Consider the following 26,286-nt stretch of genomic DNA (forward strand, 5'->3'; position numbering starts at 1 on the left):
ATACTATTTGATATAGAATTTGCAGTTGAGTGGCTGTTTAGACCCACAAAATAACCTTGGGACTTCCTTAGGGGCATATATTCAATGTTTCTACTCTGTTATTAAAATGACACCTTTTATAACAAGAAAAGATGCACCAAAAAGGTGCCCTGGACAGGAATGTTGGACCAGATGATTTCCAGAGGCTCTTTCAAACCCCAACTGTTTTGTGATTCTGCTATGTATTCCATTTGTCAGAACAGGCCTTCTGATGGGTAGCTTGATCACATCAATGTTTATCTGAAGTTGCAGGTTTACTCTGAGGCCCAAGAGTGGCTTTTGAATTTAGATAAAATTCTCCCAATTCTCATTAAATTTCTCAAGCAAATTCAGTATAATTTCAGCTTTTATGTGTATTAAACAAATAAAAAGGTACTGTGAAATTTCTGTTCAGGCTGGCGAGCTTATTCATGCTGATTATTTGACGTCTTGAATGCTTTGAAAACTGCAGGCTAACCAGTTGGGTCATTATTGAGAATTAAGGTTACCAAAGGTAGGTTTTCCTACCATTGTTTGCTTACATGCTATGGTGATTTTTCTTTGAAATGTTTTAGTACCTCCTCGCATTAAGGCGCTTGGGACTTGAGATAATCTGGCTATCACAGAAAATACAGTAAGTGTCTCTCTCTAATTGACTGTCTTTTGTATTTGAAAAATGGATTTGCATGTGCTTTGTAACTACAATGTAATAGGTAAAAATCTGGAATCATTATCTGTTCTGTGAATATGCATGCCCCTTGCAGCTTGAGCTGCATGTGCCACAGAGCAACTGAACATGCGAACAAAACAAAATTTTTCCATTGTGGAGGAGCTGCTCAGAGCTGCTCTGGGCCTCGCTAGGGCTAAGCACTGAAACTGAGATTTAAAAGCTTTGGGCTAGCACCTGTACCCCAGTGATGTATAGGCAGTGTGGAAGTGTAAGCTGCCTGTTTTGGTGTGGGGAATTAGCAAGAGTGGAGAAAAGTGTTTTAAGTAGAAAGAAGAATTAAAAAATTAAAACCTGGGGCTGTTTGTATGAAGCGCCTCAGATGGGACAGGCAAGGAACTGAGATCTGAGATGGGAGGAGAGAAAAAGGGAGTGAAAAGATAATGAGGATCGTTGATGGGTAGGTGGAGAGAGGGTTGAAATATGCATCAAAACTGTTTTCTAAACTGTGTTTGGAGCAAAGGCAGTTCTCAGATAAAGAACAGTGTCAAAAAAGGGTTATATGCATCTTCAATAAAACTGATAAATGAAATTGGTTAAATTGAGCTCCTCCATTATTCAGCAGGTATTTGAAGCCATGATGACTTCATGTGTCTCTGGTTTATTCCTGTATATTTTGCAAAAAGGTGTTACTGAGTTTTTAGTTAAAGATTACTTATTAATATGCTAGTAGTTTGAATTGAGCAAATTACTGTGTTTCTATTGAGTTGGCTTGTTCTGAGAGTCCAGCACTACTTTTTTTTTTGGTCCCCCCTCTCTCTTTTTGTGAGCACTATTGTAAAAGTGCTACTGTTGTCTTATGTGTATGTTTGAATTCTCTTTTCAAAATTAAAACTTTTTGTTTTACTGCGCTGAATATAATTGTTATATGGAAAACCTGACAGAGATTAGAAGACTATGTTGCTCTAGTAAGAATATGCTGCTACCTGGAGCTTTTCCCTAACACTTTAAGACTTCTTCCAGCATTGGTGAAATCATGATGTCTCAATAGTGACATCTTTGTGCCAGAGGGAAGCCAGTCATCCTTTGTACTGTGACATCCGTTGTTGCTGTGACAGGATGCTATATATGAATTTTCCTAAGGAATATATTTAGAAGCTTGAGCAGAAGTCTTTTAAAGCGGACACTCTTAATATTTTTCTAACAATGTCAAATTGTCTTATATGTGTTTGATAGTGCTAAACAAATCTCCATACAACAGTCAGCTGTACTTGTTGTTCTCTCTATCGCATAGTCTGGGTGTAAGAACCTTTCTTTCCTGAGAGTATTGATTTCAGGAAAATCCTGGTTTTAGTGCTTTATAAAAGTGAATAAAACACTCCAGCTTCTGGGGTTTGTTCTAATATGGGAGTAACTGGTTCTGTGTTCTTTGACACCCAAAGATAGTTTTGGGGTTTGGAGCACATTTAGGTACTGTACAGAGGCAAGAGAAATTGTTCTGCCTGTTTCTGCTTTCCTACTGTGTGAGGGTATTGATTAATCCAGACTCAGAAAGGAAGTTTTAACAGTGGGGCAGGTATTTAGGCAACAGCCTTTATTTTACAGTAACAATTTTCTTACTGAAAAGAATACTAAGATTCTTTCTTACTCCTAGATTAATTAGTTAACAGAAATGACTCAGCATTAAAAAAAAAAAAGTGAACTCTAAGGTTCTATTGTGTGTGTGCAGATCGGTAAGTGTATTTCCCCTTTGCACATGGTGAAACCAATTTGAAATCAAAAGCAATTCTGCTGTTGATTTCAGTAGGATTTTTTTTTTTTTTTTTTTTTTTTGGCCAGGTTGTTTAACTTGCAAAATTGCTGCTTATCAAAATTTTTTTTTTCATTTTTCTTTCTGTCCCCCTCCCCCTGCTTCTACTGCTCCTTCCCCATCAGTTGCTGTTACTTTGTTTTTCACGCTCAAACTGACAACAGACTTCTGAGCAGAAAGTCAGGGCACTGTAAGATTGCTTTGTCCTTCATATCCCCGTGTTAGCTTTGACTAAATTCTGCAGTCTCTTGGCAAGAGCGTTGCGTTGAAAGAGCATCAAGATACTTAATAAGCTTGTTTGATTTGCTAGAAGGTAGAAGAATAGTGGTCGTTTTACCATATTATGGATTATTTTGTACTGTGTGTTCAGTAGGCTTTTAGGGAAACACATGGGTACATAAATCAAGCTTATCTTTTCAGTGTCATCAAAGAAGTTCTGATAGGTGCCTTGCAATTGTACTAAATCTTCGTCTTTTGGATTAAGACGAGCGCATACAGGATTATAGAATCACATATATGCTTGACCGTGGTTTGTACACAGTAGCAATATGTTTCAGAGCTGCTGCCAGTAAAACAGCAGTTGCATAAACATAGAAATTCTCTTCAGTCTATTAATATGAGAAAGTATTAGTTCATTTAATACCCCAAAATATGTGATTTGAATTTGGTAACAGTTAGGTTTCCAAATACTGTAATTATATTCTCCTGCGCATATTTCTTTTTCTATATTGTAATAACTTGCTCTTGATTATTTTTCTGCTTAGATACTTCATTGCCTCGGTGTGAATCAAGGGATTGGACTCCTATACCAAAAAATAACCATAAATATCCTGATATGCCCATAGCCAAACACAAGGAAGAGGTAACTTTACTGTGAACTTTATTGTACTTTTGTTCCTTATGAAATAAAACTGAAAATTCTACTCTTGTTTTTTCGGAAGGAAACTTCTGTTCCTGTTTTAATCTCCATTTGAAAGGTTTTGTTTGTTGTACATAATTTTTTTTTTTTTCAAGAAAAAATTTACTATTCTACTTTGTAGATGTTTATATTTTAGAGAGAGAGAGTGAGTGTGGGCATATGTCCTTTTCTGTGATTTCCTAATGTATTTTAGGAATGCAAAATTACCTAAAGATGCCTAAGAGATGATAGAAACATGAATAGTGTTCTACAGAGGTTTGAGAAGTGTACTAAAGTTATCAATATTTCTGATCTCTTGAAATCTATTTTGAATTGTTCTGTTTTGTAAACTTAAAAGTTTTCTCGAAAAAAAATCGTTTCAGATAGTTTCTCTAATAGAAAGCAATTCAGTCGTGATAGTACGTGGAGTAACTGGCAGTGGTAAGAGCACGCAAATTCCACAGTATGTTTTGGATTATTGCACTCAACGGTCTACATACTGCAACATTGCTGTCACTCAGCCTCGGAAGATTGGTGCCACCAGCATTGCCAGATGGATTAGCAAGGAGCGATCCTGGACATTGGGTGGATTTGTAGGTTACCAGGTATAAGAAATTTTCAAACTCTATTTAAAAATAAAGGAGATAATACCATATCTTCTTTCTTAGTTACTTATAAGCACATCTAGTATACTGAAGAAATGTTATGGAAATGCTTTTAATGTGAAGTTATGGTTTTTAGCTGTCTGCTGTTAAACATTCATAACTAAATGTTTAAGCCTTTGAAACTGAACAACTGGAAAAACTAGCTAGACCCTAGCAGGAATACTTAATTGTCTGTGTACCTATAATTGGAATAATCGGACACATGTTATTGTTCAGTAATGTTGTCACAAGAAAAATGTGTATTGCTTCTTTTTCCTTTAAACTCTTCAATTAGCATATTTGATTTGCTTGACTTTACATGTCAGCTATGACAAAGTTGCTTGTAGTTATTGCTGGATCTTTCTATAAATGTCCTGCTGTAGTTTCTTGCTTGTTTTCTAAATATTCTCTCAAAATATTTTCTCTGTACTTTGATCCCTTAAATTAGTTGAAAAATGACTTAATTGATTCAGTAAGGTAACAGAAATGTGTGAAATGATAGCACGCTTTCAAACTGTTTTCAGGACAGCGTATGTGGATGTGCCCTGCTTATCTAGCAAGTATTTGTATGAGTTGAGCAAAAACTAGAGAAGCAGAAGCGTATAAAAGCATCGTAACCTCAATTAGTGAATACTTAGTAAAGGTATTTTAACCTGTAGTGCCCATGAGTCTTCATGTACCAGAAGCATAGACTCATGGGCTCTAGGTCATTGTAAAAACTCAAAGTGAAAAGATGATTATAGCCCTGACTATCTGCCAGGTTAAAAAGCTAAGATTACAGCAGTATTTTAGAAATTGTAAATATATTGTAAAACGTTGGTCTTTTTAACTTTATCTTGGGAATAAATTGTCTGCCCTTGATGTCTTATTCCTCTTTTTCCTTTTCTCCTGTCCAGAAAGCAAATTCTGGCAAAATCTTTTTCTTGGTCTGAGTTTGAGTGGAAAGATCCATGTATGTGCCTGTAAAACCCTTTAGGGATTTTTTATTTTATCTTATTTTTTGGGGAGGGGAGGAGGTGGGGCTAGAACCTGTAGTAAGAGCAACTGAAATTTCAATCCTTTGTGTAAACTTACAGTTGTGTCTCTGATTTTTTTGGTAAGGAAATTTTTCTGTTCCTGAGTTGACTGGTTCTGGGCTTTAAAGCAGAGATCTGATTAAAAGCACATTTGTTCAGAGGCTTTCACAAGTTTGAGTGAATGATTGTGATGGGTTTACATTATGGTTCAGTTTGGAGTGTTACACATGCATATTTATGGAAATACATTAAATATCTATACATGTCTATAATTTTGAAGTGTCTCATAGTATTTTTCTCCTTTTATATTAGGTCAGTTTAGAGAAAGTTTCCACAAAAGACACACGATTGACGTACATGACAACTGGAGTCCTCCTTCAGAAATTAGTTTGTGCTAAAAGCCTGACTGAGTTCACACACATTTTTGTCGATGAAGTAAGTTGGTGAAAATAAATTTAAATTTCATATTACAAAAAAGGTTTTTCTCTTACCATCCTAGAGAAAGAAAAACAGAAATATCTACCTTGACAGAGGAGTAGAAATAACTTGTATAAATTGTGGTCATGGTTAACAATTCCAGAAATAGGCTTATGTCTTTTTTTTCTTTTTTTCTTTTTTTCTTTTTTTTTTTTTTTTTGGTGTGGTTTGGAGAGGGTGGTTTTTTACAATATCATATTGAGATTTAAAACATAACTTGTGTAGCACATCTTAATAGATGTACTTTCTGCTCTGAAAAATTGTGGTTGTTCCAAGTTAGAAAAGCCTACATAATGTGAAACAGTGAAACAGAGCAGCAAAGGAAGAGATTAAAAAAAAAAAGAGTGAATTTTTGCAGGTTAAGTTGTGAAATATATCTTCCAGGTGCATGAGCGTACAAAAGAAATGGATTTCTTGCTCTTGGTAATCCGTAAACTGCTGCGCACAAATTCACGATTTGTAAAGGTAGGTTCAAAGTATATTCTTCTACTTTTTATTGGAAGAATAAATTTTTACATCTTTTTGGTCTACAAGGGGTGTAGTTTTAAAGAACTTTCTCAAAAATAATTACATGCTTTAAGGTAAAATACTGTCTAGTTTGCCACTTCTTATAAGCAAGTCAGCTACGGGGCATTATTTTCTGGCCACTATAACATGCTCTGAGAGACTTTCCTTTCCTCGTGTTAAGATGCATCAGTTCCTAAAGTCTGCTTAAGGCTAGAAATGCAAGATGAATATGTGACTAGAATTAAATACTGGATATTGAGGTCACTGCCTCGGTTTTGCTGAAGATGGTAGCGTTAACTCTTGGATATGTTTCACTTTTTTAATGGGGCACTGTTATTGGAAGAAATAGGAAGAAATACAAATATTACATTACAACTTATAAAGAAAAGTGGTAGTGTGGTGTGACTGAGACTTTTCTCTCAGGGAATTTTACTTACGTTGTGCAAAAGCAGAGTGTGCAGAGTTTTAGCACAACGTATTCAGCTTTTGTGGTTGTAAAGGACTTGTGAAATGTAAGGAATAAAATACAAGGAATAATGTTGTATTAACTCAAAATATTTACATGAGCTCTTTGTGACCATAGAAAGTTCATGAGACTGACAAATCCTCTCAGGGGTTCAATTAATGTGAATTTTTCCATTAAAAATGGACATAGATTCAGGTTATGTTGGCTTTTTGGTCCCTTCTGCAAGAGAAACTGTATTGTTCCGCACGATCTGCCAGTGTTGGTTTGAACTTGTCTCTAGCTCTTCAAGCATGCACTTCCCTCCCTGAAAGTGCACTTCCAGTTGTCATGACAAGTCTGTCACTTCACATCTCCTACTTTTATCCCTTTTATTGCTAATAAGAAAGATCACTTCTTGTCTTTGAGTTCAGAGACAGTAATATAAAGCTGTTCTTCAGCCTTCCTTAGCACTTGGCTCTGTCTACCAAGAGTGCCAAATAATTTGATCATATTCGGTTTGTGAAAAGTTTCCTCTGATGCCTTTTATCTGATTGTCAAGAGCAGGAGACTCTTCAGCTTCTGTCATCTTTTCGGTGAGAAACTATTTCTCTCTTGAAGGTTTCTGAAAGATCTTTTTTTCTCCGTAATTCTGATGAAATATCTCAAAATTGTCCTTGGAAGACTTATCTCCTTTATATCCTTCTCTATAGTTGTTTCTTCAGATGACAGTTTCACGTGGTACAAACCTGGGGCAATCTTACTTCTGTGGGTGGCTTTCTTGCTCTTCCCTTTTCTTCCCTACCGCCTTGAGGGCTTTTATGCTGAGGAGAGGGGAACTACTGATCTTAATTGCTGGGGTTTAGCAGAGTGGAACATGTCATTTTGAATCTATACAATAAGCCCAGTGTGGCCTGTGCCATGCTTTTTTTTTTTTTTTTTCCTTTCCTTTATTTTTATTTTTATTTCCCCCAGAAGTCTCTTGAAAAACGAGGAGGGCAGAGATCTTTGATCATATGACAGTAACAGCTGTTTTGGTAGGAAAGTAGGAGCCAGAATCTGTTCCACATTCTCGCAAATTGCTGTTTACGGACTTCTTGAGAGTTGTTCTTACTGTGAATATTTTTAGTCTCAAATGACAGAGTTTACACGTATACATGCTGTGCAATTGTTCATGGACTTCTTGATCTTAAACTGTAAGATTACCCTCTACTCCGTATGTTCTCCTGCCCTATTGATGTTACATGCTTACTAAACCTCCACTCTGAGAGTGTCAAGCTCTTAGTTTAATAATCACGTTCTTCAACTGCTGTTCATTTAGGAACCCATGATTTTCCTTCCAGTTTGAGAGAAATCTGTGCAGATTACTGTGTGAGTGGCAAATACAAAGGTTGTGTAGAGGAGGAGATATTGAAGTTCCTTGCCAGTAACTACATTTTAGAAAAAATTAGGTTGGATTTTGTTCCAGTACCCTTCAGGCAAGGTTACATCTAGCCTATTTTCCTAGCATAGGTAGGCCACTCTCCCTTCAACCAGCAGGCAGTTCATGCTGTAGTAGAACAGCTTTGATCTAATATTTGCTGAATTATGTCCTTTCAGATTTTTCCCTCTTTCAGGATTATGATAACTGAATTTATGATTTAATCTTCTCTTTCCATGCTTTCCCTGTACCAGGGAACATGTGCCAAGCAACTGTGGTACAATACCCACTTCATTAGCTTGCCTGCCAATCACTTCATAGGGGAGATGCTCATATTTCATTGCATTTTTGTTTGGGGTGTTTTTTATTTCATTTTATTTTTTGTATAATGGAAAGTCTCAGGAAAGCAGAAAAGGACTGACCATATCCCTGTGTACAGTAATGCATAGAGTGGCTCAGGGGACTTGAGAGAGAATCTGAACACCCCACAGCTCATTTTAACTCCTTGCCTCTTCGTGGTTTTCCAAGTTGAGGCATTTCAGCTTACTGGAGCTGGCTGTGCTGAGCAATGGGACCGTGTTCAAAATAGACTAAGTTAGAGTGTAAGTAACTGTAGCCATTATCTTACTTACCATGTTGTATGAAACAGGGAAGCAATCTAAGCTGACTGTAAATTTGAATTTCTTAATTTAAATAAAAGGCTTCATCAGGTAGTAAATGTGTTTTTGTTTTTTTCGTTTTTTTTTTTTTTTTCTTCCAACTGGATGAATACAGCCTAAGAATCTTGGCAGACTCAGCAGACATAAGAGAGCAAGGAGCTTAGTGTGATCCTTGAGAGTTTGTTGCATAAACTAATTGAAACTTGAAAAACCTCTTACTTGAGATTTCAAAATCATTACAGTAAAATTTTTAAGGTTAGGATACTACTGTTGTACGAAACAGTCTCATCTTTTGAGGGAGGTAAAGGCAGTTATCTACCCTTAACTGTTGTTTAGTAAAACAAGAATTGAAAATATTTAGCGTGCACTTTCTTCTTCATTTGAGGACAAGCTTAAGGAAGAGTACTAAATGTTTTTTATATCGAACTTCTACTGCGTGAAGTTGCTCATGTTGTCTGCCCTACGCATCTAGCCCGAGTCATTCTCTTACAGGTGTTTACCTTTTTCCACCTTCTACATAGGGACTCTTGAGCATTTAGCTATGCTTGTCTTAAACATGTCTAAGAGAGAGCCCTGTAGTAACCTATATTATTTTGCTTTAGCATAAAGAAGTGGAGGTTCCAGTGTAGAATGGTATTTCATATTAATGTTTTACCTTTGCTGTGCAAAATCTTTAACAGGTTATATTGATGTCTGCTTCCATCAACTGTAAAGAATTTGCTGATTACTTTGCAATTCCAGTTCATAACAAACTGAATCCAGCCTATGTATTTGAGGTGGAAGGCAAACCTTATGCTATTGAAGAATATTATCTTGATGATTTGAAGCACACTGTTCTCTTCAAGGTATAGTAAAAACTGTTTTATTTCTTTGGATGTACTAAGAAAAGTTGGAATAGGCAATTGCAATAAACCTGTGTAAAGTTCTATAGAGGAATTAATACATGGTGATAAAACAGGAGCCTCCCTACTAACAGCCTAGTGTTCTTTCACATAGCTGAAGTGAAATGAAAAGGGCCTAGGAATTATTATTTTTTTAATGTAACATCACAATAAAAATGACACATCGCCTGGGAGTTAAGGCAGCCAATAAGTTAAGCACCGCCACATGAAAGCAAAGGCCTATGTTTCATCATGCTAAAATCAATTATACAGCTCTGCAAGTGCCTACAGGCGCCAGGCTTTAGTTCTTTATATTTTTTGCCTTTAAAAAGTCTGTAAAATTCACATAAAAGCAGATACAGCGTTAATGACAGTTAAAGCATTTTTCTATTTTCAATATAAATACAAATCTTACAAATTTTCATCGTAATTTAAAAACGGTAACTATACAGTCAGATGATGTAAGTCATAACTCATTGCTTAAAGCATCTTGGTTTGAGTTGGTTCAGTCCTTCATAACTGACTTGTTTGCTCTGAGGTATGAAGTTTATACCTTTTCAGAAAATCTTAAAATGTTACTGCATGCATGTACCAATCCTTTGTGAATCCTGCAGACTCTTGGCTTGAATATTCACATATTTCTGTGGATGATAATGTTTTTAAAACACTGGGTGTTAAAAATTCTTTCAACAGTTCTGATTTGGATAGTTCAGTTATTCACTGATATCCCATCAGTTATGATTTAGAGGATAAATAGGAATAATAGGAATGCCATTTAGTGTTGTGTTTTTTGTTTTCCCCTGCATGCCTCTTTACAGTAAACCCTTTGCTATAGCTAGGCGTAAGTTGTGGAGTTAAAAGAAATATCCTTCTCCTTGAATTGCCTAATTTGTAGCAAAGAATAAAGATAGAGAAAGGAAAGGAATGGAAAAAAAAACATTTTTTGAATTTGTACTGGCTTATTCTTTCCCAGTTACTGAATCACGTATATATGATTCAAGTTTGAGTTCAGGTTTATCAAAGGTAATTTCTTTTCTCTTGACATAATGATCTTCACATTGTTTGGAGTATTAACTGGGTCATTATTTTGTCTTACCAGCACCTGTAATATCAATGAAACACAGACTTTGATGAAAAATGCACAAAGGCTGAATCTATAGGGAGACTTAAAGCTGGCTGTGTTCTGTAAATGCTTAACTATGGAGTAGTGCAGTATTTAAGATGCTGAATGAAAACTAATTGTGTAGTTGATTCTGTGAGCAGCGCTCTCAAATATAAGCAAAACTAGGGATCTTGACCTTGGTCTTTTTGGTAGGCAGAAGATCAGTGAAATACCTTATCCCTTTATTTTAGGTAAGTAGATAGGGTCCCATTTTGGCTTGCAAATGTAAAAAAAACCTCCTCCGTAGCTCTGGGACTGAAGTTGTGAAGTCCAGATGAAAGGTAGTGAACTGCTGTCAGAACGATTCTGATGATGATGTATTATTTCAGTCAGCTGTGCTGCGGCTTGGTACTTGCTGTCCCTCACGTTGTTACCTTTTGTGAGGAGCATGGCAGCCTTGTCATGTTAAAGAATACTAAAGGTAACGGAACTGAAAAGATGAATTTGACAGCTATTCAAAAAAGAATAATCTTAAAAAAAAAAAAAAAAATCTTCAAGTAATGCTGAAAATGTAAATTCCTTAAAAGATCATCCCATATATTGAGGGGGAAAAATGCATATCAGAACTAGGAGAATATTGTTTGAGAGCTCTTTTATGGACTAATAAACTTTATTGGAAAAGCAGAGGGGCAGATTCTCCCTTGTTGTAAAGGGTGTGAGATGTGGTTAAGAAGCTCTGGGGTTGATAGGGTTATATTCCTGAAAGATCCAGCTGGATGGTTGATTCAAGGGCGGGGGGGGGGGGGGGGGGGAATTGGAAGGAGTGTTGTCAGACTCCTAGAGATGGCTTTTTTTTGTTGTTTTTGCCGATCCATCTTCCACCATAACAAGGGAGGGTAATGTTTGTTGGGTTTTCTGGGAGGAACCTTTCTGCAGAAACCATGGTGACCTATGGTAAATAGTGTCTAGAGTTACAAAATGGCAGTTCTGGTAAGAATCAAAAAAAAAAAAAAAAGACCAAAATTGCAGTGCAAAGGGCTGATCTAAGTCAATGTTCATGTCTCTTCTCTTGTGCCAGCAGTAGCGCTTTTGTGATTCTGTAGTGAGCTGTTTTAAAGAGAGAAGACTAGCATAAAAATGACTTCAGTAGTTTAGGTTTTTTGCAGGTTTAGCTCTCTGAAGCAGCTCTCTGCAAAGCTCAGATGTACACAGTTGAAAGCTAAAGGCTTTGTATCAGCTTAAACTGTCTTGAGATTGCACCTTGTGAGCTTCAGGTGGATATGCAGGGCTAATGCTGGAGCTGGGGAAGAAGCAAGTGACCAGGCATTGGGGTTCTCCTTCCTTCTTCCTTTGCTCCACAGGAAGCTATAGAAGATACTGACAGATTATTTCCAGTAGACCTAACCCTGGTCTTTAGCTCTTCTCCTTCCCATGTAATTATTTACTTCTGGATAAATTTATGGATAGCAGTCATGCCTCCTTCTGGCTTTCATTTTGCTTTGTTAGAAAAGGTGAGTCTTTGCTATCCTCCTTTTAAAGGAGGAGTCTTTTCATTTTTCTGATCATTCCGTAGCTGTAATCAGCATCTGTCCAGGTTTTGGCTATGCTCCCAAAACCTGGTTAAAACTTGCAGATGCGTTGTCAGTCTCCTTCAGGTTTCCCCAGCATCATAAACTTAATACCTGTTGGTTTCAGTAAAATTTTTTTTAACTCTGTAGGCACAGGAGAGTCACCTTAGAGCTAGGGGCACCTCTATACATTGTTACTAATATTTCCCACTGTCTATCAGAATGACTTTTTCCTCATTTATCCTAGGATCTTGTTTGCCTTCCATTCAGCAGCACTGCATTGGAAGATTTGTGCTTTCCTTACACAAACTTCTCTCCTTCTCATCATCCTGTTCCCATGAGTTGGGCTTGGTCACACACACTTGCCACTTTTGGATAAGAAGAAAGTCCTGCAAACACTAAGAAATTGAGCACAGGCTTGTACTTATCTCAGAGGGATGTGTCAGAAGTGTCTTTAGTGTTGGGATTGTAAGACACTGGAGGAAAAACATCTATTTAAAAAGTAATTAATATTTCCAGATTATAGTAAGCTATTTCTTCACACAGCCTGTGTGTTGGATCAGTTTTAGTCAAAAAGCAATTGAGGAGTCTGATAGCCTATTTTATGATGTTAACCTCAGTATTTCCCTTCATGTGCAGCTTCCTCCTCAAATAATGGAAGAACCAGTGATAGTAAAGGAAATGTATGATGTTGCAGTGTCTTTGATTCAGTCGTTTGATGAGTTGGAAATGAAGAACAATAGGTAAGATAAAATACAAGATTGTGACTAAGGAACATGTGTTTTTTGGGGGGAAATGACATTCTAATTAAGGAACAGAATTTATAGCAACCCATGTTTTACAATTCTTAGTGGTACCTTTATTTTATTTATGTTTTATATAAAACAGTTTTCTACTCAGGCTAGTCATTTTGAGATTCTTTCTAGGTCTTACTGAATTTTCCGTGTTCTTGAAATATGCTTTATGTCCCTGAGTGCAAATGGCCATTAAAGCCAGCTATGTCATATGGAAGCTTTGACTCAGTGCTGCAGACTAGAGTTGAATATTTTTTATATAAAAAAAAAATAAAAGCAGAACTAACCTAGTCTGTTTTCTGAACTAAAACACATGTTAAGCCTTAAAAAAAAAAAAAAAAAAGCCTTACAGATAAGAGAAATTAACAAGGTATTTAGCTGATGCCTTCCTTTGCTCTTTTTTTGAAAGAAATCAATATTAATTTGGGTTATTTTGGGTAAACTGCTGTTTGGTATCCAAAAACATGGTGAAGCAGCTACTAGAGCTTTGGTCTAATGCTGAGTAGGTGTTTAAAGTTGGGGTGGTTTTGATCCCATATATTCTATTATAATTTATATTATATATTATATTATTATTATATAAATATATAATTTATATGCTGAAGAAATATTTTGGTTTTGTAAACTTTTTGTAAACCCAGTATTAGTTAAGCTTGTGAAATTTTAAGCATTCCTTTTACAAATAAACATGAAGACATCAGCATTTCAGCTTTGAAATTCTAAAAGGGCTATTAGGAAAATGGATTGTTGCCTTCCACTGAAAATTATACCTCCTATTCTTTACACAGTTTGAGAATAAAGACTTTCATGGTATAGAAAAATATTTTCATCAATATGGAACAATTATTACTAAATATGAGAGTTCTGTGTTAAGATGATTGTAGTGTCTTAAACTTACAGGATGGCATCTTCAGTTAATATGACCTGTAACTCTTGATAGCGATGTATTTTTATAGGCTAGGCTTTTCTTAGAAGTATCATCAGATGTCTTTAGAGTGACAGAATGTTATATATAGTCCAGAAAAACTATCAAATTTATACAAAATTCTGCAGTAGTATACTAACTTTGCGTTTTAAAATCTTTAACATCCTAATTTTGGTGAATTTTAAAGGCAAATAAGAATATTTACTTTGACATAATTTTGAAGACAAAAGCAACCCTAGTGATCTACTTGCAATGTTTATGCATGTGTATTCTGAAAAAAAAAAATGAGTAATGTGTTGAATTCCACTTCTTCAGGAAGTTTGAATAGTACCTATTACAGGGTTTGTGTAATTCTACTTGTCTTCCAAGATAAAATATCTTGGAGTAATGAAACAAAGTACATTGAGGTTGTAGAACTAACAAAATTGCATATTCTTATTAGGGAGGACAAAACCTTGGGTCTTATGTCAGAACGTGGCAGTGTGCTAGTATTTTTACCAGGTGAGTGTAGGTTCGGGGTTTTCTTTCAAAGGGATTATTGTATTACTGTCTCTTAAGCTTTTTTGCTGTTCATGTAAATGTGTTTGTTCTGTGTTTTCCTTTACACTTCTCTGTGCCTCTGTTTCCTTATTATCCTGATATGTTTGCCAGACAGATCTTGTTTTCTGTTGCTTGTTCCTTCCAAACGCTGCTTCTGCTGGCAGTCACGATCAGTTCTGGAGCAGCCAAGAATTGGCCAGCATATTTAACTGAGTCCTTACTGGATCATGCATTATTCTTTATTAGTTGTATCTTCTCTCTCTCTCTCTCTCTCTCTCTCTCTCTCTCTCTCTCTCTTTCTCTCTCTCTCTCTCTCTTTTTTTTTTTTAATTACATACTCTAGTTCTATTCATGAACGGACACTTTTTTTAATATATGTAACAGTAACCTTAAATGTTATCGTCAGATGTTTCCCGCTCTGCATGACCTGCTCTACAGTGCTAAAGATGTTTTGCTTCGAGCCTTGTTAATCCTTTGGGTTGTAGATTCGTTATTGTGCTATTTCATTAGTTCGCTATCTGGCCACTCATCTGTCACATTCTCAAGTGCTCTTCTGAGTTCAGTTGAACCACTGCGTCGATTAGGCTTCCTGGCAGGTCTGCCTTGGGTCCTCGTGACATTGTGTTTCCCTGTAGTAGCCTCACACAGAGAGCTTCTCTGCACCGTTTTCACGTCTCGATTTCGCCCCCCCCCCCCTTTTTTGCTCCTCGAACTTAATCTACTTTCTCTCTAGCCCTGATCTCCATTCGCTTCTTTAGCTAGAGTCACTTCCCCCTTGTTTTCTGGTTTCAGTCTTTCTGCCTGCCTGCCTAATCTGTGTTCCCTTGCAACTTCGTTTCCCAGCCAACTCCATGTCACCACCACGTTCGTTTCTCATTAAATCTCTTTCTTCTTCTCTTGCCCTCAGTTTCTTGCTTTTTAGCCTCTTCTCCTCCTTCCTCATCTTAACTCTGCCATGGTTTTTTTTCAGCCCATTGCACATACTTCCCCCGATTTCTAGTCTAGGTTATCTTCTTGTTCTGTATCATGTGAAGAGCAGAAGAGCTTTCAGTTCAAGGTGATCAAACTATTTAACCTGGCTGACACTCACAACAATCCTGTATTGCAGTTACAGGATAATCTCCTTTTTTAATATCCAGTCAGAGGTAGCCTGCTGTTGGACGGGGTTTTTTGAAAATATTGAAGTTTATATCAGAAGTACACTAGGCATCTCCGAAAGGTTTATACTTACGCAGATGTTTGGGAAGACAGCAAGAATAAACTTAATAGGAATATTTCCCCTGACAAACTTTTAAATTGCTTGGTCAAAGCATGGGTACTAGTATCCTTCAAAGAAAAGATGACAAAGCAAAACAAGGCCAAAGTACACTTTTTTTTTGTTTTTGTTTTTTAAGTCCTGTTTTTTGGAAACTTTCATTGTTTTGGCTGAAAGGTACAAATTTGTTCTAAAACAGACATCAGCATGCAGTGAACATGGTCAGCTGTAAGGAACAGAAATGGGTGGGAGACCAGCAGATGGCCTTTATACCTGATACTAATACTGTTGCTTTACTTTTGTTAATGTAAAATCACAGAAAATGAGGCTTTTAAACGATTAATGAATCATTCACAAATGATTTAAGAAATGACTCATATGTTTTTTTGTGCTATTATATTCATATGTGAAAAGGAGGTAATAATGGAAGTGAGGGAAGAATTTATATAGAAATGAAAATTGCTTTTGGAATTGTTAGCTTGAGTAATCACTACAAAAAAAAATGCTGGATTTCTTTTTTTCCTAGGTTTGGCTGAAATAAACTACATGCACATGTGTCTCACAAATACGCTTAACAAAAGGTAAGTTGTATTATGTGTGTTTATTTCTGTTCAGTTAAACTTGAAAATGAATCCTTCAGCTATGCAAGTTCTTAGTACCAAAGGTTATATAGCATAATTAGAGATATTTACTGATGCAGGAACATAAAGAAAATGCACCAGTGAAATATGATTAATTTTTAGGTTGCAAGTGTACCCACTCCATTCAACTGTGACACTGGAGGAACAAAATAATGTGTTTTTGTCTCCGGTTCCTGGCTACAGAAAGGTAAGTATTGTTGAATTATCAGTTATCTTTAAGTGTGTAAAATTTTTGCTATAAATAATAGTAGTTGTGCCAATTCAAATCAATACATGAAGGCAAATTTTTTTTTTTTTTTTCTCACCATGTAAACTGACTTTCTTACCAAGCTGTGTTAACTACTGTTTGGAACTTAAGAGAAGTGCAATAACAGAGGGTTATCTTTAAATTATTGTGTGACAATTGTTTTTATCCTTCAAAACAGTTTGTGCATGCTGATTCTTGCACCTACGTGACGTTAGTGTATTGCTGATGGTGCTGCATAGCAGAACTCTGAATTGTCTGGCAATATGGATCTCCTGCATTTTGCTCCACGTTTTACTTTGCATTTTTGTTTTCTTTGTCACTGCTAATATTGTGATGTTTTACTATTACAGAAGCATAAAGAAATACTTGCGTTCTTCTGTGTTGTTATATATTATACCACTTTACTATGCGTTTCCGATATTAGGAAAGAAATGCAGGTTTTCTTGTGTTGTATCAGTTAGTATGTATATGCAGAACGGAGGGATTGTATCCCTCATTTCTGTTTCATCATAGCAAGTTGGATTTTTTTTCTTGTAGAAACATATTAATTTGACTAAATTTTTCTTAATGCATTCATTGTTTTTTGCTTTGGAACCTAGATTATTCTGTCTACAAATATAGCTGAAAGCTCGCTAACAGTTCCTGATGTTAAATATGGTAAGCTTTCTAAATTTCATAATATTCATTGTTTTTATAATGCTTCCATTACTTTGCCTAACTCTTTACAGCATGTCCCATTTTAAAAAAGTATTATTGTTGATGGAGTTTGACAGCTGCTTAATATATGGACAGCTATCAGATCTATTGGGTAGGGTGCTGGGTTTAATCCTTTACTGGGGGGCGGGGGGGGGAAAGCAACTTTGAATGCAGTAACAAACAGACTTAGAGCTTATGTGTCACAAGTAATTTAAGCTTTTTGCTCACATTAAAAATATATTTTTAAAGTAATTGCATCAGACTAATCACATTCTCGTATAGAATATCCAAATGCAGAAACAACTACTTCTCTTAGTGTAGATCAGATGACAAATGCTAACTTTTTACTGTGATAATGTTGAAATCTCTTTGCAGCTCTGTAAGTACTGAGAATATCCTGGGTCTAGTTGTTAATATACCTACTGTTCTTTTTATTTTTCAAATATTTGAAACTTTTCCTTATGACAAAAACAAAATCAGCCAGCACTTACTACATTGTGCTGAAGATAAACTGTTTTTTATTAACACTTTGATTTTTTTTTCTTAATTGTAGTGATAGATTTCTGTTTAACTAGAACTTTGGTTTGTGATGAAGATACTAATTATCAAAGTTTGAGACTTTGCTGGGCATCCAAAACAAATTGTAATCAAAGAAGAGGTAAGGTGGCAATAGGTAATGGAAAGGAACTTTAGAAGTTAAGCTTGAGGAAGAATTATATATTACTTGCCATTTTATTAGTTCGATAAAAAGGACTGATGGGTTTAGTCATCAATAATTTATATTTTAAAGAAATTTAATTCCATACTATTTCAGGCTATTAGAATATTCAGGCATATTTGTTTAATAACATTTTATCTAGTTCAAGTGTTCTGCCAGGGCATTATTATGTATTTTTAATTGAAAAAATATTGATATTCACAAATGATAAAACTTACAGGGATTCTATGTAATTTAATGGTAATATTTTATTATGTGATATTAAAAAGAAAAATGTGGGAGGAGGGGGAAAAAAAACAGAAAGAAGTTAATGCTAGGTATTTACTGACTGCTTAGTTACAGCCATAAGAGGCCTTCATGTCTACTCTTAAATGAGGGAAAGCCACAGTAATTTATTTATTGTTGACCAATGTTTGTAAATAGTAACTAATGTTGCCTCCTTTAATCAGACAGTATTCTTAATATTAAAAGTGTCTCAGTTTTGATCAGGTACCAAAATGAATCATAAGCAATGGCATCCTTGGATATAAAAATGTCCTGGTTTTTAAACATTATGTGGGCTTCTTATAGTAAGAGGCTTCCTACAATTTCTATTTGGTTCCAGCTCAGTGTAGATGTTGCTACTACTGGTTGCATATTGCCCAGGTATTGTTTTATATAACAGGAATTTTTAACTTGTTCATATGACTCATTTAGAAATATGATCCAAATCTCCGATAGAGTATCCCACTGAATTGAGTCACTTGTAGTTTGTGGAGATAAGCTTTCTAATCAGTGTGTTTTCTGTTAAGATACCACTATGAACAGCAAAATATATTTAAAGTTGTTTGTATGGAAGATTTGTGCTAGCTTTGAAGTCAAGCAGAAAATCTGAGTACACTGATCATGTAAAGAAATGCAAATGCAAAGTGTGTCTCCTCTGCATATAGACTCTTCAGTTTGGCTGTTTGACACGTTTATCCATGTTAGCTTGGATTTAGTTGCCCTTTCCTAATTTTGAAGAATTTCATTTTAGAGCAGGGTTTGTCTTATCCTTTCTGCTGGGTAAGATGGATGCTGATTTCAGGGCACTTATATGGAAAAGGTATTTGTGTGAAACATTTAACTCTTTTATAGAACTGCTATCAGGCAAAGTGATTTTATCTGATCTTTGTATAGGAAAACAGAGATAATGCCTTCACTGGGCCAGCCTGCTGCAAGAAACAAATTTTACTGTTGAGCATGTAGCATCAACTGTCCTTTGCCGCTCAGCGGTCCAAAAGGCTTGTGGGTGAATATTTGGTGGACGGTCTGAAACTTGGACAGTTTATAAATTGATGATGACTTGCTCTTTCACATAAAGGTCGTGCTGGACGTGTTTCCAAAGGATATTGTTATAGGCTTGTATACAAGGACTTCTGGACAGACTGTATTCCAGAGAAGCCAGTACCTGAGATACTGGTAAGAATGTTTGGAACCTTAAGTTTTTTTTAATGTATATAGTAATACCAGAGTGGTGGCTAACTAATTTTATTTCATTTTTCCTGAAGACAGTGTATGATTTGAGTATTAACTCTACTACTGAGTAGATTTCAGTTGGTTAAATAATTGAAGGTGACCATTCAACATTTATTGCCTCGTTGGAAGAGACGTATTACAGCAAAAGAATGGATGTGATTTCAGGATTTAGCAGGCTGTTTGAACAAAAAATATCCTTAGTTATAGGAAATTCATTTCAGGTTCTACTAAATTGTTAACTTTAACACATTTTTTTATGTAAATCATTTCAAGCCCCACTTCTCATGGGGGAAACTAACAATAGCGTTTTTTTTCCCTTTAGCGTTGTCCATTGGGCACTACGATCTTAAAAATAAAAATGCTTGACATGGGAGAACCAAAAGCCTTGTTGGCAACAGCTCTTTCTCCACCCAGTGTAGGGGACATTGAACGTACCATACTTCAGCTGAAAGAGGTATGCATTCATTTAATGCTCCTAAAATCAAGGTAATCAAAATATATTATAGTTATCTGGGTTTATAAAGTCGTAGTAACCTTAACTGGAATCTGAAGTAAGAACTGTGTCTAGAGAATCTTTTCACATGTTTGACTCTCGCTTGGTTACCATCCTCTCTAGCATAATTTCTGCCGTTACTTCAGCAAAGCAGGATTATATTTTCATCACAGAACAACAGCAGATTAGTGGAGAAACAATACTGTTCATAAACTGCATCTATAGTGAGAAAGAATAGAAAAAAATAAGAGAATCTGAACTCTGTAAGTGAAAACATTTCTTAAGTAGCAAAATCTTGATGATCACGCATTTCCAACTTATGATGTTAGACCCAACCTGAATATTCCTCTTTGACCTCTTTGAGGAAGTCAGTGACTTGGCTTTCTGATTATAAATCTGATACAGGTTTGAACACTAATTGCATTAAACTTCTTTACCAACATGCATAAGCAACTGTATTTGGATGCAGTGGCTTGCTTTTATATTCAATATGTGTAGTAGAAGTTTAAATTCAACTGGGCATTTGGAATTGATTTAAGAACCTCAGCTTGGTTAGAGTTGTCCTGTTTGCTTACAGACTGGTCTTTGCTTGTACAAGTTGATCATGTAAATCTAACAACTTAATTTTAATTTTTGTAGTTAGGAGCACTTACAACTTCTGTGCGAACAGAAGAAAATTCACATGATGGTGAGCTGACTTTCTTAGGAAGGGTATTGGCACACTTGCCAGTGGATCAGCATCTTGGAAAGCTGATAGTCCTTGGTCATGTCTTTGGGTGCTTAGAAGAATGCCTTATTATAGGTAAGTTAGAGAAAAACATGTATGAGCATTTCTATAAAGACAAGTAAGTTGCAGGTTTTCATTTTGGTTTGTTTGTTTTGTAGCTGCAGCACTCTCCTTGCGGACTTTCTTTGCAGTGCCTTTCAGGCAGCATATTGATGGATACAGGTATTAATGTCTTAGATGTTTTACATCTTCCTGATTATGTTTAGGGGCAGCGGGCTAAGTTGTCCACTAAATATCATTTTTAATGTCATGAGTTTAACTTTCTGTCAAAGTGCCAAAGATAGTGAGTGCAAAAATAAGTTTTCAAAGCCAGCTCAGGATACTGAAATCTACTGTGGCATGAACTAATTAGTATCACAGAACTGGCCTCATCCTGAACAAGACCTGATTCTTTAGTTTTGCCTTTCTTGTGTGGACACGTGGCTGTATTGATTAAAAATAAAGTAAGTCCTTGCTATCTTGGTCATACAGCTCATCCTCAACAAAATGATGTGAATAAGAACAAATAGTTACTATAAAGAAATTTACCTTGTTTATTGAACTGCTGGAAGTTGATGCTGCAGTAGAAGGAGCTGTATAATAAATCCAGTATTTGGGGGAGCGGGAGGAGAGAGATTGCTGATAACTTTTTGTTTTTGTTGCCAGGAACAAGCTGTTTTTTTCTGGGAATAGCAAGAGTGACTGTATTGCACTTGTGAATGCTTTCAAGGTACGTCTTTTTTTTCTGGCTGATATTCCAGTGAAATCTGGTAAACTACAACAGAGCTCCTTACCTTTGTAGGCTTAGTGTAGCATTTGTACTTTTAGATCGTTAAAAACTTCTCATGTTATTACTCCTAGGTGCTTAGTAATGCTTTTTGTAGGCTACCTGCTACTCATTTCATATATGCTACCATATAACACTATGAACTACTGCCAATTATGAGTCAGCTTTTACCACTGAAGGAGTTGCGCAAGTTTGCACCAGAGTAAGGCTGTAAGAAATGATGGGTGAAAATAGGTTGCATCACTCAGTTTCTTGATACATGCTCTATTTTTTACAATCTCCTGTGGCTGTGAGGCGTTTGTTCTAATTCTCATCAGCTGGTAACGGAGTGGAGAAAGAGAGAGCAGGCTGTGGTCTATCTCCCGCTTGCTAGAATTAGGAGCAGATTTAGAACAAGATAGGAACGAGCGGCTCAGGTTCTCTTGATCGCTTTCCGTAAAGGAGCTACAAGCTTTAGGAGCTAAAGATGGCAAAGCAGATTTAGGGAAGGTTTACCAGTATTGTTCTCATTTTTATGAGATGTCTCATTTCCTACAAGAGAACAAATGGTGGTTAACTTGTGCAGGATTAAGTTCCTGGAACAGTTCCTGGAACCTGAGATGCTGAAGAAGTTTCTAACATAGCTTATATGTTGTCTCTGTGGTATCGAGGATTCCGCTGCAGCTGTTACAAATCTTGTGTACAAGACCAAAGTCTTGTGCATTGTAATATTTATGAGTACTGTACCTTCTGACACTTCTCTTAGTCTCCTTTGTTCTGGATCTGTCTATGCTCCAGGACAAAATGTGCCTGCTTTTGCAACCTTTTTAACATACATAGCAACAAGAATGATTGTAGCTGGACCCTAAACCACAAGTACAAGAAAGGGTTGTCAAACACTGAAATAGGTTGCAAAATAGGTAGAGAGATGGGGGCATCTCCATCCTTGGAAATATTCAGAATTTTACTAGACAAGACTATCCTCAACAATCTGATCTTGAGAGCAGACCTTCTAATGCCTAATTCTAAAGGGGCATTAGAAGTCTCTTGCAACCTAAATTTGTCTAATTTGGATTTCCTTGTATTCTTTTGTGTTTAAATGTTCTTGTGGTCTGTGTTAGCTCGATTTTAAATTAACACGTAAAAAAAAATCTTCAGTATATATTTGGAAAATACTTACTTGATAATTATGAATGACTCATTAATTTGTTGTAATAATTATTGCTGAAACATTACAGTTTGTGTCTGACTTTTAAGTCATTTCTTTCTTAGGCATGGCAGATGTGCAGACAAAAAGGAGAACTGAGACATCCAAAAGTTAGTTAAATTTTTCTTTTCCATTTGAGTTTCGTGCCTCGAGTGTTGGAGTATTTTATATTCTTAGTACAGCAATTTGAGCTAGCTATCTTCCTCTGCAATAGTTGGAATTATCCATAAGTAAATAGAACCATAGGCTTTGAGGAGACATCGTGAGTCTTGGAATCCAGCATCAGGTATTCAAAGGCAACCTTTTATATAGGCCCTTTCGTAGATGGACTAGCTAGCAGCAGTCAGAATGTTTAAAACCAACCTTAAAAAGGAAATCAAGCTGAAGTTGAAAGAGGATTTTTTTCTTTATAAACATAAGTGGATCTTCCTTAAAGAGTCAAAAAGGAAGCCTTAAAAAAAAAAAAAAAAAAAAAAAGTATTTTAAAAAGTGACAGTGAGTAGGACCAGGTAAAAATAAAAACCTTAAGAGTCAAGTTTCTGACCTGAAAGATGAAAGATTTGTATGTGAATCAGCCTCAAAAACCAGTGGTATGCATACAAAAAATAACTGTCTCTAGTCTTTCTGTGGTATGTTCAAGAGCCTTTTTGATTTCTCTGCTTCTCTGACTATAATATGCTTTATGAACACCTGTGCCTAACATACACTGAAGTTGTTACAGGTAACCAAGACTACTAGCATGTAGGTTCTGCCTGTTAAGATTATGAATCCAGATAAAGAATTCTTGTTTTCTTGAAGTACAATGTCTTTCTTGAAGTAGATCCTATAGTAGCAACACAGAGGAGTTGGACCTGTGGGTTTTTATGCAAAACTTATGACCCACAGCTGCTCTGATATTAACCAAAGTATAGTTTTAGTCAAATCATAGCTACAATCTTTATTTTTTTTATAAATGTTGAAATTATGGTAGATATGGATGCCTAGAAAGCTGTGAAATGAGATCCTTCTATCGCAGTCTCTAACTGTATAACTTACATCTACCCAGAATAATTTGAGAATTTTTAGCAGTGGAGAAACCAGCACATTAACAGCTTTTGCATTTGCATTTTATCACTTCTAGGAAGAGCTTGACTGGGGTCGGTCAAATTATATTCAGATCAAGAGAGTCAGAGAGGTGAGCTTAAATAGATAATCATTTTCATAAAGATTCAACTTTGTTTTCCACAGATGCCATGATCTTGGATGAGCCTGCTGTTTGCATATGTCGTTTTTTAAACTGTGTGATTTTTTTGTTTTGTTTTCTTTTGGGGAAGAGAGGTGATACTATTTAAAGGCTTGTTTAAAGCAAATAAAAATGCAGTTATATTGTAAGGACAGAAATTAAAGATGTGTAGTGTATTGTTAGTAGGGTTACGTAGCAGTTAATGAAAACTGCATTGCAAAGCGCTTCAAGCTTGATGTGATATGTGGAGAGGGGAAATAATTAAAATTCCTGAATAGCTGTGATTGGCAGAGCATGCCTTTGCCGATTTCTGTTTGCTAGTAGCAAGGTTCTTAATTAAACAGTTGCTTTATTCTCCAGAAAAATATTTCAGCATTATTCTAGCATGTCATTATAATGGCATGAGCCCTGTAGAAGCTAGGTTCAAAAAGCACAGAAAAAAATAAAAGCTTTTGTAGTAAGCAACCATCTTGAAAAAAAGATGGCAATAGATTTTTAGCTTGTGTACCTCTTAGGCTTTCTTTGAAACAACTTAATACTAATATTTTATAGAATAGAAGATTAGAAATAAGGGTTATTAGCAAAATTTATTCTTAGGCTAAATCAAAAGAAGGCATATATTGCATGAAGAAGAATATATAATGCAAATGTAAAAACCTATTAAAAGACGATTTAACTTATGATGAATAAGAAGTAGACATATCAAAGATTGCATATAAAACGAGTTCTGTGCATGAAGTGTAATCATTTCTAACTGTGGAACTGTATATCATTTCTTCAGGAAGAATTCTGCTTGCTTTATTGCACAGCAGTAACTTGTGCTCACTGAATGAAGTGCTTATCTTTTGTTCTAGTTTTTTTTTTGTTGTTTTGTTTTGTTTTTTTTTGGGGGGTGGGGGCTAGTTTGTTTTGTAATCTTCATTCAGTGATTGGTCTTAGGCCTCATACCAATATACGTTATCCAAAGTTTGCTGTTAGCAGAGATGTCTTAGTGTCTTTATAGGTTCTTCTGGCACACTTATCAATATACTACCAGGCTACTTCAGAACATGATCAGTTTTATTTGTTTGGCCTTCTTCTAAAGTGAAGTGGTGGTAAAATCTCCCTTTGACATACAGGGAACAGGCACAGAGATCAAGTCCAATCAGAACATAAGTATCTTCATTTAGTTTATTTAGTTTTATTTTCTAGTTGACTTGAGATGCATTTGAAAAATGTGTAATACTTTTTATGGCATCAGCTATTTCAAATTAAGACTGTGGTCTTGAAAAACTTACAGTTGAGTGATCACCTTGATGACCGATTCAAATGACTTGCCTAGTGTAACCAAAGAATTTTGAGGCATATGCAAGACTAAAATCTGGTAGTGCAAGTTACCCTGAAAGTGTCCTTATGGGAAATAACGGCACATTATTGATGTAACTGAAAGGGTCTCTAATGGAATATGCTCAACCTTTTTATGTTAGATTTTGAACGGATAGAGCTGTCTGTAGTTTAAGCTTGAACAGTTGAAGTCTTGAACAGTTAAATTAGAAGAGCTACTGAACAGATGAGTAAAAATAAAACTGTATAAAAAGGAAGGTTTTAAAGAAATGGCATACTGGAAGAAGGTTACTAGGAAGAGGGAAAGTTTTAAATGCTTCATAAGATAAATGCCGCATCATTCATTATGTAGATACCCTATAATGATTATGATATCAAGGAGAAAATATGAGAAAAGAGCAAATCATGTAAAGCTGAAGAGCCTCAAGGATTGTCTTGTATGCTGGTGTAGTGGGTGGATGATACTTTTTTTGCCAACTTCACATAAATTCTAGGAGAGATTGTGCATGACTTAATAGCTCAAGAGTTTAGAGTAGACACCTACATTAACGTTGTTATGAAAGATTTTTTTTGAGATCTAAAAATAAGTAAATAAATAACCCACACACCTTTAAGTTTTCACATACTAACTGTATGGTTCTTTGCATGAATTTGGGTTTGCAGGACTGAGACAACCACACTGACTGGTTTCCAGTCCTGGCAGTTGTCATATGAAGAAAATAACAGGAATTTTAGGATACTAAAACTGCCAAAGTGGAATAGAAAATGTGGAATGGAGAAGTTTAGAGAACAGAACATTTTTTTTAATTTATTTTAATTTTTTTTATCACTTACTCCAAAGTCATATGAGATAAAGAAGGCATTTGCTGCATGGTTGGAGGACCAGTGGCTGCTTACAGTTATAGAAGCTTCTTGGAAATGATTAGCATTTAAAGCTTGATAGAGTATTTTCTGCTATAGGGCAGACTCACATGAAGCCCTTAAGGTTGCCTGTTGAATTAAGGGTGTGCTGCGTGGTTACTGCTACACTTAGGTGCAGATATCCAGCTTGATGTTAGCATGTTTCTACCTTCTAAAATATGAAAGC

The 26,286-nt window shown here is 35.8% G+C and overlaps 1 protein-coding gene across 1 annotated transcript in view; it reads left to right on the plus strand.

Moving 5' to 3' along the window:
* TDRD9 (tudor domain containing 9) overlaps window positions 1–26,286 on the plus strand; it is a 54,948-nt gene that overhangs the window by 7,071 nt on the left and 21,591 nt on the right. Inside the window, exons 3-20 of the mRNA XM_062577700.1 lie at window positions 3,260–3,357; window positions 3,777–3,998; window positions 5,366–5,488; window positions 5,915–5,995; window positions 9,239–9,403; window positions 12,749–12,852; window positions 14,271–14,329; window positions 16,150–16,204; window positions 16,367–16,451; window positions 17,111–17,168; window positions 17,761–17,865; window positions 19,268–19,365; window positions 19,745–19,876; window positions 20,555–20,717; window positions 20,801–20,864; window positions 21,348–21,411; window positions 22,720–22,764; window positions 23,775–23,828. Of these exons, the coding sequence (XP_062433684.1) occupies window positions 3,260–3,357; window positions 3,777–3,998; window positions 5,366–5,488; window positions 5,915–5,995; window positions 9,239–9,403; window positions 12,749–12,852; window positions 14,271–14,329; window positions 16,150–16,204; window positions 16,367–16,451; window positions 17,111–17,168; window positions 17,761–17,865; window positions 19,268–19,365; window positions 19,745–19,876; window positions 20,555–20,717; window positions 20,801–20,864; window positions 21,348–21,411; window positions 22,720–22,764; window positions 23,775–23,828 (1,775 nt within the window). The remainder of the gene's footprint in view (window positions 1–3,259; window positions 3,358–3,776; window positions 3,999–5,365; window positions 5,489–5,914; window positions 5,996–9,238; window positions 9,404–12,748; window positions 12,853–14,270; window positions 14,330–16,149; window positions 16,205–16,366; window positions 16,452–17,110; window positions 17,169–17,760; window positions 17,866–19,267; window positions 19,366–19,744; window positions 19,877–20,554; window positions 20,718–20,800; window positions 20,865–21,347; window positions 21,412–22,719; window positions 22,765–23,774; window positions 23,829–26,286) is intronic.

The sequence above is a fragment of the Rhea pennata genome, chromosome 5 (assembly GCF_028389875.1).
Source record: "Rhea pennata isolate bPtePen1 chromosome 5, bPtePen1.pri, whole genome shotgun sequence".
NCBI lineage: Eukaryota > Metazoa > Chordata > Aves > Rheiformes > Rheidae > Rhea > Rhea pennata.